The sequence below is a fragment of the Tachysurus vachellii genome, chromosome 24, assembly GCF_030014155.1.
Source record: "Tachysurus vachellii isolate PV-2020 chromosome 24, HZAU_Pvac_v1, whole genome shotgun sequence".
In the NCBI taxonomy this organism is placed as follows: Eukaryota; Metazoa; Chordata; class Actinopteri; order Siluriformes; family Bagridae; genus Tachysurus; species Tachysurus vachellii.
In genome coordinates, this window is record NC_083483.1 from 1682956 (window position 1) to 1695455 (window position 12500).

The 12500-nt window shown below is 41.3% G+C and overlaps 1 protein-coding gene across 2 annotated transcripts in view; it reads right to left on the reverse strand.

The window, feature by feature from the left end:
• Positions 1-12500, reverse strand: part of nrp2a (neuropilin 2a) — a 54495-nt gene that overhangs the window by 91 nt on the left and 41904 nt on the right. The window contains exons 12-17 of one of the 2 annotated variants that reach the window (XM_060859932.1): positions 11797-11970; positions 9595-9854; positions 9363-9459; positions 7698-7730; positions 1934-1993; positions 1-1725 (exon numbers count right to left, since the gene is read on the reverse strand). The exon at positions 1-1725 is cut by the window's left edge and continues 91 nt beyond it. In XM_060859932.1, coding sequence (XP_060715915.1) covers positions 1421-1725; positions 1934-1993; positions 7698-7730; positions 9363-9459; positions 9595-9854; positions 11797-11970 — 929 coding nt within the window. In that variant the 3' untranslated portion in view covers positions 1-1420. Of the gene's footprint in view, positions 1726-1933; positions 1994-2173; positions 5910-7697; positions 7731-9362; positions 9460-9594; positions 9855-11796; positions 11971-12500 lie in introns of those variants that run through there. The other variant, XM_060859933.1, reaches the window with a different exon arrangement.

A 12500-nucleotide genomic window follows, 5' to 3' on the forward strand; every position in this document is an offset into this window, starting at 1 on the left:
TGGAAGTCTACCCAGTGCTGTGATTTCTCAAAGTCTTGTCGAGTGTTTTGAGACACACAAAAGCTTCGAGTCTTTGAGTGCCAGAGCAGCTCCAAGGCACTTGGAAAAGTTCCTGTTCCAGTAGTGACAGTCATTTAGATGAGCGTGTATCCGCACAGGATCGCCGCACGTTCCTTTCCCCCTTCAGACTCTCGTAATTCCGTTACGCTCCTCCGTGTCGAGGTGTAACACGGTTGATATGTCAGCAGAATGCGTGTGTGTATATGAACGCGTGTTCCCTCCCGTGCTTGTCATGGATGATATCTATCATTGGGCCTGGGAAAAGATTTACTCCACATCTCGTTTTGTTCGTTTTTTTTTTTTCTTCTTCGTGTAGAAGCCTTTGAAAGCCACTAGGGAGCTGATGTAAGCGCCGACCCAATTCATCACTAAACCTGTCTCCTGTTAACCTTCAGCCTTGTATGGGAAAAAAAAAAAAAAGAGAAGAAAACATGGAGAAAAGGGAAAGAACTAGCAGATGATAAGTGCTTGGCCTTGGTTATCGGTCTCGGTGATAGCGTACGTGTCTCCGTGTTCGCCGCAGAAACCTTGTTTAACTTTGTTAATCTGTAATACCGTTCAGCTCAGCAGTGTGTCCCATTTACAGCAATCCATAGGTTGCACTGAAACAATTCCCTGTTGCTTTACATACACGCAAAAAAAAAAAAAAAAGTCCTGCAGTTTCTTACCAAAACCTACCAAATCACATGGCTTCAAACTAAACTTATGTAATTCTACTTGGCTTCTCTTAAGGTTACATTTAGTTTCTTGTGTTTCTACTAAACCCTGTGAAACACAACGTGCACTGGGTGGATGAGAAGGTTTGAAAACGAAGCAGTTTTGGTCACTGACATCCTGAATGAAAACTGACAGATTGACCAGGATTAAGGCAACACAGTCAGGAAATTAAAAACCGAACGAAAATTAAAAAAAAAAAAAAAAAGCCCAAAAACGTCAACGTAACATCACCACACCATCAGTCACATGCCACAAAAGCTCTGCGTTTACACATGACGAGAGTTCGGATCAATTCCACCGGCTCCTTTTCAGAATCCAAAAGCTTATCATGATTTTTTTTATTTTTTATTTTTTTGGAATAGACAGAACTGATATGTACTAAAATCTATTTTGAGGCTAAGCTGGGAAACGCTTCCCAAGAAATACCTCCAAGCAGCCTTCGATAATCCACATTTGATTTGAAACAAAATGCATCCAGCCAAGCAAGAGCTGAGCTGAGCTAGAAAGGCTAGCTGGAAGCGACGGCTCCAACAGTTGCACCAACAAGCAGCAAGGTGATGACATGCAAACCAAGAGATGGGGCCAGTCTCTCTTGAAAGCTCCAGATTCTGCATATCCCGTGTGAACTACGGCCAGGTTCTCCTCAAGCTTCCGTGCAGCAGCGCTGTTGGTTAAGCTTCACCTTGTGCTTGATGCCGTCATAAAGCTCAAAGTTGTAGTTCTCCAGGGTGGTGGAGGATCGCGAGGTCAGGCCTCCGTAGGAGCAGGTGCAGTACAGCAGAAGACCAGCGCAAACAGCACCCAACAGGACTCCTAGAGAGCTCATCACTATGATGGTGAGGAGGATGGGGTCCAGAGTGTAAAGCCATGGGTTGTCCTTCCCTGACATTCGTGTTACCGGAGGCTCTGAGGAAGGTTCTGCAGTGGTCCATTCTGAGAATTGTACACCTAGAAGAAGGAAAAAAACAGAAGACGGTTTATGATAGTTTTTATACTGGACACGTTGTATGGGCTTAATTAGGCATCATTAACAGGTTGGGGAGGTTATGGGTCTCTAAACCCGTAACCTGCCCCTTTAAAATGCAGAAAATTAAGATGATATAACTTCAGGAAAATTACGAGAAGCGACAATTCTTCTGCAGTATTAATTACCTACCTGCGTCGACTTGGTCCCGGCTAGTGAGAAGACGATTACCTCTTGGGTCCAATTTTTTAACTGTAGGGAGGAGAAATGATTAATTGAAATACGAAATTGCCCAAAGCCCAATCTGCAAAAGTCATTACCAACTATTATGAAAATTAGCTGTTGTTACGGAAACACGAAGATGGCAAAGTTAATTACAGGTTACTACGTGTACTTAATAAGGAATCATTAATAAGAAAAGGAAACGGCTGGTTAGAAAAATACGATTTTATTACCATACTTTAAAAGGGCATTTCCAATTCATCAACCAAAAAAATATGAAGTTTTTGCGTGTTTGCTTTTTTTTTGTTATTTTTCTTCCCAAACCACACACTCATGTTAAGATTGAGGTACGTATAGTGCGACACTCATACAGGAAAGTGCATCGTCTTCATTACTTATGTAGAACAGGATGATAGAGTCTGAACATCAGGACCACCTACAGTACATAAGGTGTGTGGGGTGATAAAAATAGGCAGAATTTTAAGCATCGATAAGTGATTTGTCGGGACAATGCTGTCTTTGTAGAGAAAGCCCTCTGGGTTCAAAGCAAACAAGGGTGAAAAATTGATCTAAAATCCTGTATGCTATGGATACAAAGGTGGAAGGCTGATTGGCTAAACTGTGAGCAATCTGTTCTACATAGAGGAGATAACAACTCTGCGAAGATGGAGACTGTCTGCCTGTTCTACGAGCCCTGAGATGCCCAATGCTCCTAAGAAGAGTTTAGTTTATTGACGAAAATAGTTTTAATTTTAAAGTGTGGAGACAAAAAAAAAAAAAAAAAAAAGTCATTTGGGGATAAGAAGATTTTGGCATCCAGTCTTTCTGGAATAAGTCTCTGGAGAAAGCTTTCACTCATTACCACGTTCTCCAGGGCTACGAAGGAGGAAAACTTCCAGCAGCTGTAAGAAATGCTATCGGGTCCATTAACTAATTAAAAATATTAAGTGCTTGAAAGAACACATGGCGAGATGAGATTAATTTAAAAGCATATTGCAAACAAATGCCAATACTTTGTCTAATGGAAATAGGAATGGATAGCTAACAAAGCACCCCCCTTCCCCCTTTTTAGTTGGATTCCATCTCCTTCTCCTACTATCGCTAAGTGAGATGTTCTCACTCTCACTCACTCATCTTCTACCGCTTATCCGAACTACCTCGGGTCACGGGGAGCCTGTGCCTATCTCAGGCGTCATCGGGCATCAAGGCAGGATACACCCTGGACGGAGTGCCAACCCATCACAGGGCACACACACACACACTCATTCACTCACGCAATCACACACTACGGACAATTTTCCAGAGATGCCAATCAACCTACCATGCATGTCTTTGGACTGGGGGAGGAAACCGGAGTACCCGGAGGAAACCCCCGAGGCACGGGGAGAACATGCAAACTCCACACACACAAGGTGGAGGTGGGAATCAAACCCCCAACCCTGGAGGTGTGAGGCGAACGTGCTAACCACTAAGCCACCGTGCCCCCCGTGAGACGTTCTATAATTTAGAAATACTATGAAACTATGAAAGAAAGCATGGAGTGCAAGAAAACTAGGGGAAACGAACAGAACACGGGGAATGTGGAAGTTAGAAAACCTTTAAAACCAGGAAACTAGTAAAATATTCAAATCTAGCCCCAAATCAAGGAAATTAGGAAATTGCTCAAAAATACGGAACAAAAAATACAATTTGGGAAGTAGGAAATACGTAGAGAACTAGGGAACAAGTAGAACAAGCATTAATAGAAGTCTTTCCACCAGTGCTAACTAAATTTATTGTGAAATATTGTTCTGAAAACTACTAAACCACGTGGAGGTGCTGCGTGATCTTCATTGTTCTGGAATCCTCCGAGGCCTGCAGCATAACGAAATGTCTACCAGCTGTTAGGAGTGCACAGAGCTCCCTCCTTCACCGCTTCTCTCTCTCTCTCATATTAAAACGAGGCTGTGAAGGAAAGCAGCTGGTGTTGTTTATGTGGCTTGTTGCAGGGAATAAAACACTGACAGCCATTTGGTTGGAATAATGTTCGCCTCCTCACTTCTGGCTTAGAACCGAGGGGGCCTACGCAATATTTGTGGTGATTTTCACTGTGAAATTTGAGGAACATGCATGGAAATGAAAATGCAGAACTCTACTAGCCCTGTCTTGAGATGGAGAAATATGGAAATGAAAATCTTCTCTCTCTCTTCTCATTTTCCTCTCACATTGATGCTAGCTTTACTGTGACCTAAAAATCTATGAAATGTATTTTTTTTGTTGTTGTTGTTGTTCTTCTTCTTCTGGAAGGTTCTTACTGGACTGTCCACCATTAAAATCAAGCTTTTCACTGAACCTGAGGCTGTAAAAATATACAAAATCGTACACATGCATGCTCACTTTTACCCCAGTTTACCCCATTGCCCGACCTCAACACACTTATTAAAAATGGTCCATTGACTGTCTCTTTTGGCTAAATAGTAAACAGATAAATTGTGTAGCGGCCTGGGAAACCCTTCTGTTTGTTTGTAATCATCATAAAAACTTTTCTTTTGCCAACTCCAAATAAGGTTTTGTTCATTTTTACACGTGGCATACGAGTATGGTAGGAAATTTAACAGCCATGATCTAAAACTGAATTTAATCAGCTACAATAAATTGAGCTACATAGCTATCAAATTGTGATGATAACTGAGGATATCATGCTTGACTCGAGAGGTTTTGGACATTCACGCTGTCTGTTTTTCCCCACAGTGTTTATTAAACTTAACTGACATGGTTTTTGCAGGAAGAAATCAAGGCGACTTCAAAAAGTAAATAAACCATTTCCAGATAGTTTACATTCAGTGCAATGTATTTATAGTATAAGAAACATACCCTTTTTGTCAAATTGCCCAAATTTCGCCTCAGTGTCATCTGACGGGTTTTCCCAGACCACCTTGCAAATACTACTAAGATCTATTCAAAGTGCAAACATTTTGACAGCTGTAAATTTACCCAAGATTCATTCCTTTTTTTGTAAACCACACAGGTTGACACCACATATAGATATACAACATTATTATTATTATTATAATAATTATTAACTAGATCTGCACAAACTATAAGGCTGGCCTTCAGTCCTGATCTCGTAATCCAGTCCTTCATTTAGCCCTGAATTGGAAACAGTTAGAACCAATCCCCATCTGAAATATTAGTAAAGCATCATGCCAGTCTTGGATCTATGATTAAGGTCGTTGGCTTGGACAGCATGTCCAATTTAGTCTCTGATGGTCTCGTAGTCCAGGAGCTACCACCAGGTACAGGCACAAGTAGCTTTCAACCTGGTCACATCACAGTTACACCTGCAAACGGAAGGTTTTCCGTTATGGCGTTTTTCCAGACAACCACTGGCTGGTACTCTGCAGTAAACAGATTCACAGTGTCTCACCAAATCCAGCAAGTGAAGGTGCATTGAGGAATAATAAAGCACAATGAAAACCAACAGGGTTAAAGCAGATGCTGGTTCCTGTCCACTCTTCAGTTGCGCAGATCCCAAGCAGTTGGTAGTGAGTTGGTACCAAGACAAATAGTTCTTGTTTGAGGCATCACTTACACTAAACCAACTTTTCAATGCTCTTCTAAGTTCTTTTCTTCTGACCTTCTGTCAGCAATATAGGTCAATGTCTAACACAGTCTCCTCACCAGTAGGAGTTTCCATCCCCCTTCTCAACCCAAACAGTCAACTTAGGACCCCCCCCTGCTCTGGACATGGCACCGTTTGGGTAGTAAGCACTGTGGGGACTATAGTAGGCCATGGTGGGTCTGCTCCTCTTGGCTGTCAGGCGACGACAGCCAATGGCCATGACAACGGCAATGACCAGGAACAAGATGGCGCCTCCGCCAGCCATGAAGTAATACCAGTTGGGGGAAATAGGTGGCACTGACAGGGTATCTACTGTTGGCTCACTTCTGCCTGGTAGGGCTCCCCCTGGTGGAGAGATATACAACATGTGACAACACCCCATGGTACTGCTGAGGCTCATTGTGCAAGCATAGCAGAGTAAAAAAAATGCACCCCAGCAAGCTGTAAGTACGGCTGAATTTTTTTGCTATGTAGGTTAGTACGTGATTAAAAAACAAAGTGTTAATGTGGTTAAAGGATAAGCAGTTACACAATTACACACTAGCTTTAGATATTCATTGCCATAACGACTAGCTCTTCAGGACTATTTAGAGACATGGCTTCATTCAGGGATATATGAAGGGCTGCATTCAAATTAGGGGTCCAAGCAGCAGAACATGCATTTTTAATCTCTTTATGCACATTTTGAAAGACGTGCATGGTGCCAAAAGAAAGCGGCTATCTTTGGTATTTAAAGGAAAATTCCACCCTGAACCATGCATATTAATCTCTAAAATTAACATATAGTCTTCAGTGGCATCCGATGTTTAATTTTTAATGACCTATTTTAGTGTTTGTAGTCTGGTTAACTGTATCCTAAATTGCTGTACGACCTGCTGATAGCAGTGCCATTGCAAAAGAGCACAAATACAGCAGTGCTTAAGTAATTTGGTGTTTCCTGCCTAAACAGCATCCAAAGAATCACCATCATCACACTCATTATCTTCTACATCCAAGTCTCCTGTATTTCTTTTTTTATTTTTTCATCAATACGAGATCACAGAGAGCATCTCTGGAAAAGAGACCGCTTGTTCTTTTGTTATTAGGACCCAAATCTGACAGTTAACCATTTTTTGTCCCATTCAATGCTAGCAATAACATTATCCTTCAGTCACACAACCACGACGCTCCGCTAACAAAAAGACCACACCAAGCAAAAGTAAATCAATAAACAGTCCACAAATGTCAATATAACATTTCATGTATTTCAGGGTGGAGGTTTCTTTTCAGATTTGTGGTACCACTGTTGTATTGTGTGTCGTCGGTGTAGAGAATATGGATATTACTAATCCTCAGCTTATGGATTAGCCCTGTAGTCCAACCAGACCCCTGGTATTATTTGAGTCGTCTTCATTATAGCAAGAGTTAGGATGTGGAGTAGCAGAATTTACCTGACACAATGTCTGAAACCAATTACTGAACATTCAGCCAGGCCTCATTGAGTCCCGTTACTCAAAATAACTATGGTTCAGGCACAGCGTTGCACTTGTTTTTTTCCTGTCAGATCTGCAACGTTTGCTAAAAAGAGCGCTGAGCACAGGCAACCCAAAAAAAAAGCAACAAAGGAACAATACTCTAGGGACCAGAAGACGTGAGCGCTGTGTCTATCGTGCTTTTTAAAATAAATAAATAAATAAATAAATAAATACGTTTGTTATGCTATATCGTGTCACGGAGAATGCTGCTCATTATAAAATGATGGTGTCTTGTGTACCGCACAAACTGGGACTAGATAGTGGAAATTAGTTAAAGGTAGAAATGCCGATTAATTTGTCAGGGAATCCGACCACACAATCATGTCGACTTGCATAAAAATATCTGTGAAAGAAGTTAGTAAATGTGCCAGCTACGCAAGTGTTCACCAAATCCATGCGAACCAGCGTAGGTTCATCCACGGTGCACGAACCAATCCACCACCACACAGGCAATTCTTATAAAAGGGTGTTTCCTGCTTCCAGTGGCAGATCCAGGATCAGCATTTCTTATCATAGCAGAAAACCTAAACTGCTTTTTGTGATGTTAGTTGCATGAGCTTAAACTGACCCTGGATCTGCAGTATACAGTTTGTAATAAATAAGTGTTGAAACAACTCACCAGGCACATCGGGTTGAAAGGCAGCAAAAGGTTCTGAAAAAAGGTAGAAAGGAAAACATTTTTACTTTAGTGTTAGAATTTTTTTTCCACAAATATTCAGTAAATGTCGCTGCAAATGCTTATGAAACGGTCACGTAGATTGATGCTAATATTCTGGATATTCTATTATGGTTATTTAGTTCAAACCGGTGTTGTATAAAGTACTAGAAAGCAACACTTGAGTAAAAGTACAAGTATCGTAATAGAAAAAGACTTTGTTAGAAGTGAAAGTTACCTTTTAGAATATTACTCAAGTAAAAGTCTTAAAGTATCTGATATTTAATGTACTTAAGTATCAAAAGTCATTTTCTGATATTTAATGTACTTAAGTATTTGAAGTAAAAGTAAAAAGTAAAATTTCAGTGATTTTCAGTAGGCATAAGATCAGGGGCGGTTCTAGGGTCTCATCTTTAGGGGTTTTATCCCTCAGTGAGAATTTAAAACAAGAAGAGTTTTATATTATATATTATATGACTACATAGTAAGCCAAAAGTTATGGGATTATTTAAAATGGCAAAACTGGACACCAAAATTTTATGCATGATGTAATGATGTCAGTCTCGAATCAGATCAGTTCATGTATGTGTGCATTCACTACAAACAGTGTGTCCAATGAATGCAGTCATTAATAAACTAATATTCACAAAGACCAAATCAATAAATGTTATTTTTATTTAATACTAAATGGATTGTTTGCATTAATATTTTGTTTGTGCTACAACTCTGGTAATAAGAATAGTGACATTTCACTGCTTTTGGTTGCCGTCTTTGCGACTTTCAGCCGATTAACGTTATAGATAAACGCCTCCAGCTCTGACTGGACGTGTGTAATGCAGTCTAGGAGCAGTGATTCACCAAACCTCCCTTATTGCAGTCGCACACATTTCTTCTGATTTTATTTTGTAGTAACGAGTAACGAAGACGCTTAGTGGAAAATAATGGAGTAAAAGTCTACATTTTATCTCGGAAATGTAGTGGAGTAAAAGTGAAAGTTGACATAAATTTAAATAGCGAAGTAAAGTACAGATACGTGACATTTCTACTTAAGTACAGTAACGAAGTATTTGTACTCCGTTACATTATAACACTGGTTCAAATGAACTACATAACTATCTAGAATTATGTTTGTGTAGGAATCTGATTGTGTGTAGTTTTGTTTTGTGTTTCTCAGTGTTTTACCTACATAAAATCTGGGTATCATAATTTAGATCAATCGGAAACCAGAGCAAATCCCTGGACATGACAAGGTCACTGGGGGTATTGAGTAAGTCTGCTTTCAGAGAAAGCTGTTTACAAACGCTAAGAAACGAGGAGAACGTTATGAAATATAGATTAGCATGGAGGCTCCGGAGGTTTTCTGGCCTAGATTTAATTCTTCTTTTGGGTTTGATGGCAAGTAACATGTCACTCATGAACCAAACCCCCCCACCCACCCCCACCCCCCCACCGCTCGCTTTTCCTGTCATAGTTTTATTTTGAGACGCTGCGCTACCGATGTTGCTGTGACACTTTGATCTCTTGAGCAATCATTAAAAATCCTTAATTTGCAAACGTTATTGTGGATAAACGAAAGCACGACCGATAAGAAAGAAGAAAGGAAGCGATGTGTAAAACACCGGTTCTTACGTGTACATTCCTCCAGTGGCGTGCTGGAGCTCATATGGATATTATCGATCCAGATGTGGCCTGTGGTTGTCTTTTCAAAGATGCCTTCAATGACCACCTTCCAGAAAGTGAAACAAAGGGTTCAAATGAACATTATAGACTTTTATGAACGTTCTAGTTATAAATCAATCTCACTATGAATAGTTTTGCTCTTATCCATTTTACTCCTATTGTACAGATCACCTCAGTTTACCTGGAATTCCTTAGGGGATCGGGGTAGGATGGTGCGTCCCTCCTTCCACATGGAGCCCTGGCTGCCATGGAGAGCCCAGAGTAGGGTTTCCTCTTGAAGCGGGTAACGCAGTAGCACGCGAAGGGTTCCCTCATCCTCTAGCTGATAGGAGAACTTCAAGCATAGAGGGCCTGTTTCAGGCCCTACCTCTGGGCTGAATATCCTGGCTTTCTTTCCCTGTGTCTTGGAACTAGCTTCAACATATAGGTAGTTTCCCAGGCCTGTGCAGACATAACACAATCCGGTCTTGAAACAGAACCCGAGAATGTAAACACACATCTCCAAATCCATCTACAGTGTCAGTTCAAGCAAACAAGTGCAAGTAATATTTCAAATCAAACACTTGCGTTAGTCCCAATTCACCAGTTGATATAAACCAAACAATTCTACCAGACGCCAACTGGAAGACGGTAACCATGACAGTGAGACCATACAAACAAATCTTATTATAAATATTCCCTTACTAAAGAGACGCAAGCTTTGATAGACGTTTTGTAAACTTTTGCCTCATCCGTTCATGAGAAAAATAAAGCAGGGGATAAATAATAAAGATATATTAATTATGTCACTTTGTAGAAGCCGACATTCTGTTTTCCTATTTAATCTTAGACAAAAATTTATCAAGAGTAACTCCTCCTAGGGCTTTCGAGCCACATGCACCAAATCTGGATATGTTGTAGACGCTGGTCTGAAGTTTGTTGCTATGACTTTTCTAAGTGATCCGAGTACCGGTACTTCAGGTACCGGGTCTCAAAATGGCCTTTTTTCCAATAGACTCCCATTATAAACTTTGGAGGTTTATAACTCGGCAAGCTTTCGAACTATCTACACCAAACTTGGCCAGCTCCTTTAGGGTGATACTCTGAACAAACTTTTAAATTGGTGTACTGACTGACCTTTCGGTTGTCCTGCAGCCCCGCCCCAAAATATGCAAAATCAAAAATTAGCACAACATGGACATGTGACATATCAAAACACTCAGAACAATGAGAGAAACTTCCTCAAGAGTATTCAGATGATGTCACATGCTTGTCTCCACTTGCCTCCAAATGTTTTGGCACCCTAGGTTTCTGTCCACTTGCTTCTAAAAGTAAAACTGTCCCTTATGTCCACTCGCCTCCATAAAGCACCGGCCTTTGCGAATACTTGCTTCATCAAAGCCAACATCAAAGTTTGTCATGACAAACTTTACAGATCTAGTTTCCCAATTATTATCTCTCGAATGTATGCAGACCTTATGCAACTGTGTCATCTTTTAGGGATTTAAGGAATATTAAAAGCTTGCCAAGGGGGAATATTCCAGCGCTACAGAATAAAACGTTTTAAGAATAAGTGAGCTGGTAAAGCCTCGGGCACGGCATGTTTTCAATTTATTTAAACACACTTTAAGAAACAAATAAAGCACAAAATCATATTATCATAGGATACTATTCAAAAAACAAGACAGTGTAATGAGCCTGAAATCTGTCGACTGGCACGTTTCTCAGAGGAAAGTGGAAAATCCAGAGGAAACCCAAACCGACATGCAAAAATCCACACAGACGCAAACCTGAGCTCGGATTCGAACCCTGGAGTTGTGAGGCAACACTCACTCACTCTCTCTCTCACTCATTTTCTACCTCTTATCCGAACTACCTCGGGTCACGGGGAGCATGTGCCTATCTCAGGCGTCATCGGGCATCAAGGCAGGATACACCCTGGACGGAGTGCCAACCCATTGCAGGGCACACACACACACACACACACACACACACTCACGCAATCACACACTACGGACAATTTTCCAGAGATGCCAATCAACCTACCATGCATGTCTTTGGACCGGGGGAGGAAACCGGAGTACCCGGAGGAAACCCCCGAGGCACGGGGAGAACATGCAAACTCCACACACACAAGGTGGAGGCGGGAATCGAATCCCCAACCCTGGAGGTGTGAGGCGAACGTGCTAACCACTAAGCCACCGTGCCCCCCCTGTGCGGCAACGACCTTAGAAAATTCTCTAGTCATTTTGATCACTGACTGTTTTACGCACAAGTAAACATGAACTCGCAGACAGGCTAATTTACAAGCTAGTGTGGGTGGGAGTGGGTGGTTGATTATACAAATTTGCGTTTGTGTGTGTGGGTGTGTGTGAGAGAGAGAGAGAGAGAGAGAGAGACTCACTGTTAGAGCCTAAAGAGAGGTCCTGACTCTGGCCTTGGGCTGTGATTCTGCTGGAGGTGTGCAAAGCCCAGATGATGTCGGAGTTGGGGTCATGAGTCCATCCACACAAACCTTGCTCAAAATCGCACAGTACCATGGACGAGGGGGGAGATGTGGGAGATGTGCTTGAGGTTGCTAGAATGGGCAGGAAAATAGGTGAAAAGGAAAGAGAATAAATGCTCCACTCGTTCGTTCATGTAATAGATTCAGATCAGTTTGGATCTGGTGGTTAAGTGCTGCGTGGGTTGGGGAGACCGTGACTAGCCTCCGCTAACCTCTGGCTTTAGTCTTTGCAGTGCGTGAAATGCTTCAGGGCTTTAAGATGCGATTCAGAGAAACGAATGCCAGATTGAACTCTTTTGCATTAAACATGAGTAAAGTCTGTTTTCAGAGGGCGAGCTGTACAACGAAGTCTGACTCGATAAATCAGACACTTTTAGTGGTTTTCACTTATTTCTTTTTGTTAGATCAGTCATTTTTAAGCAATAACTAATAGCACTGTACATAAAGCATGCTTTAGCTAACATTAATGCTGTATAGCTTTATTTCGGGTTCGGATTGGTGAGTCAAGTCCTAAAACAGCACCTCTGAGTACTTCTAACTCTAATGCACTCGTATGGGGTCAGAATTGTTTCGTTATTCTGAATAAATATACTATGATCCAC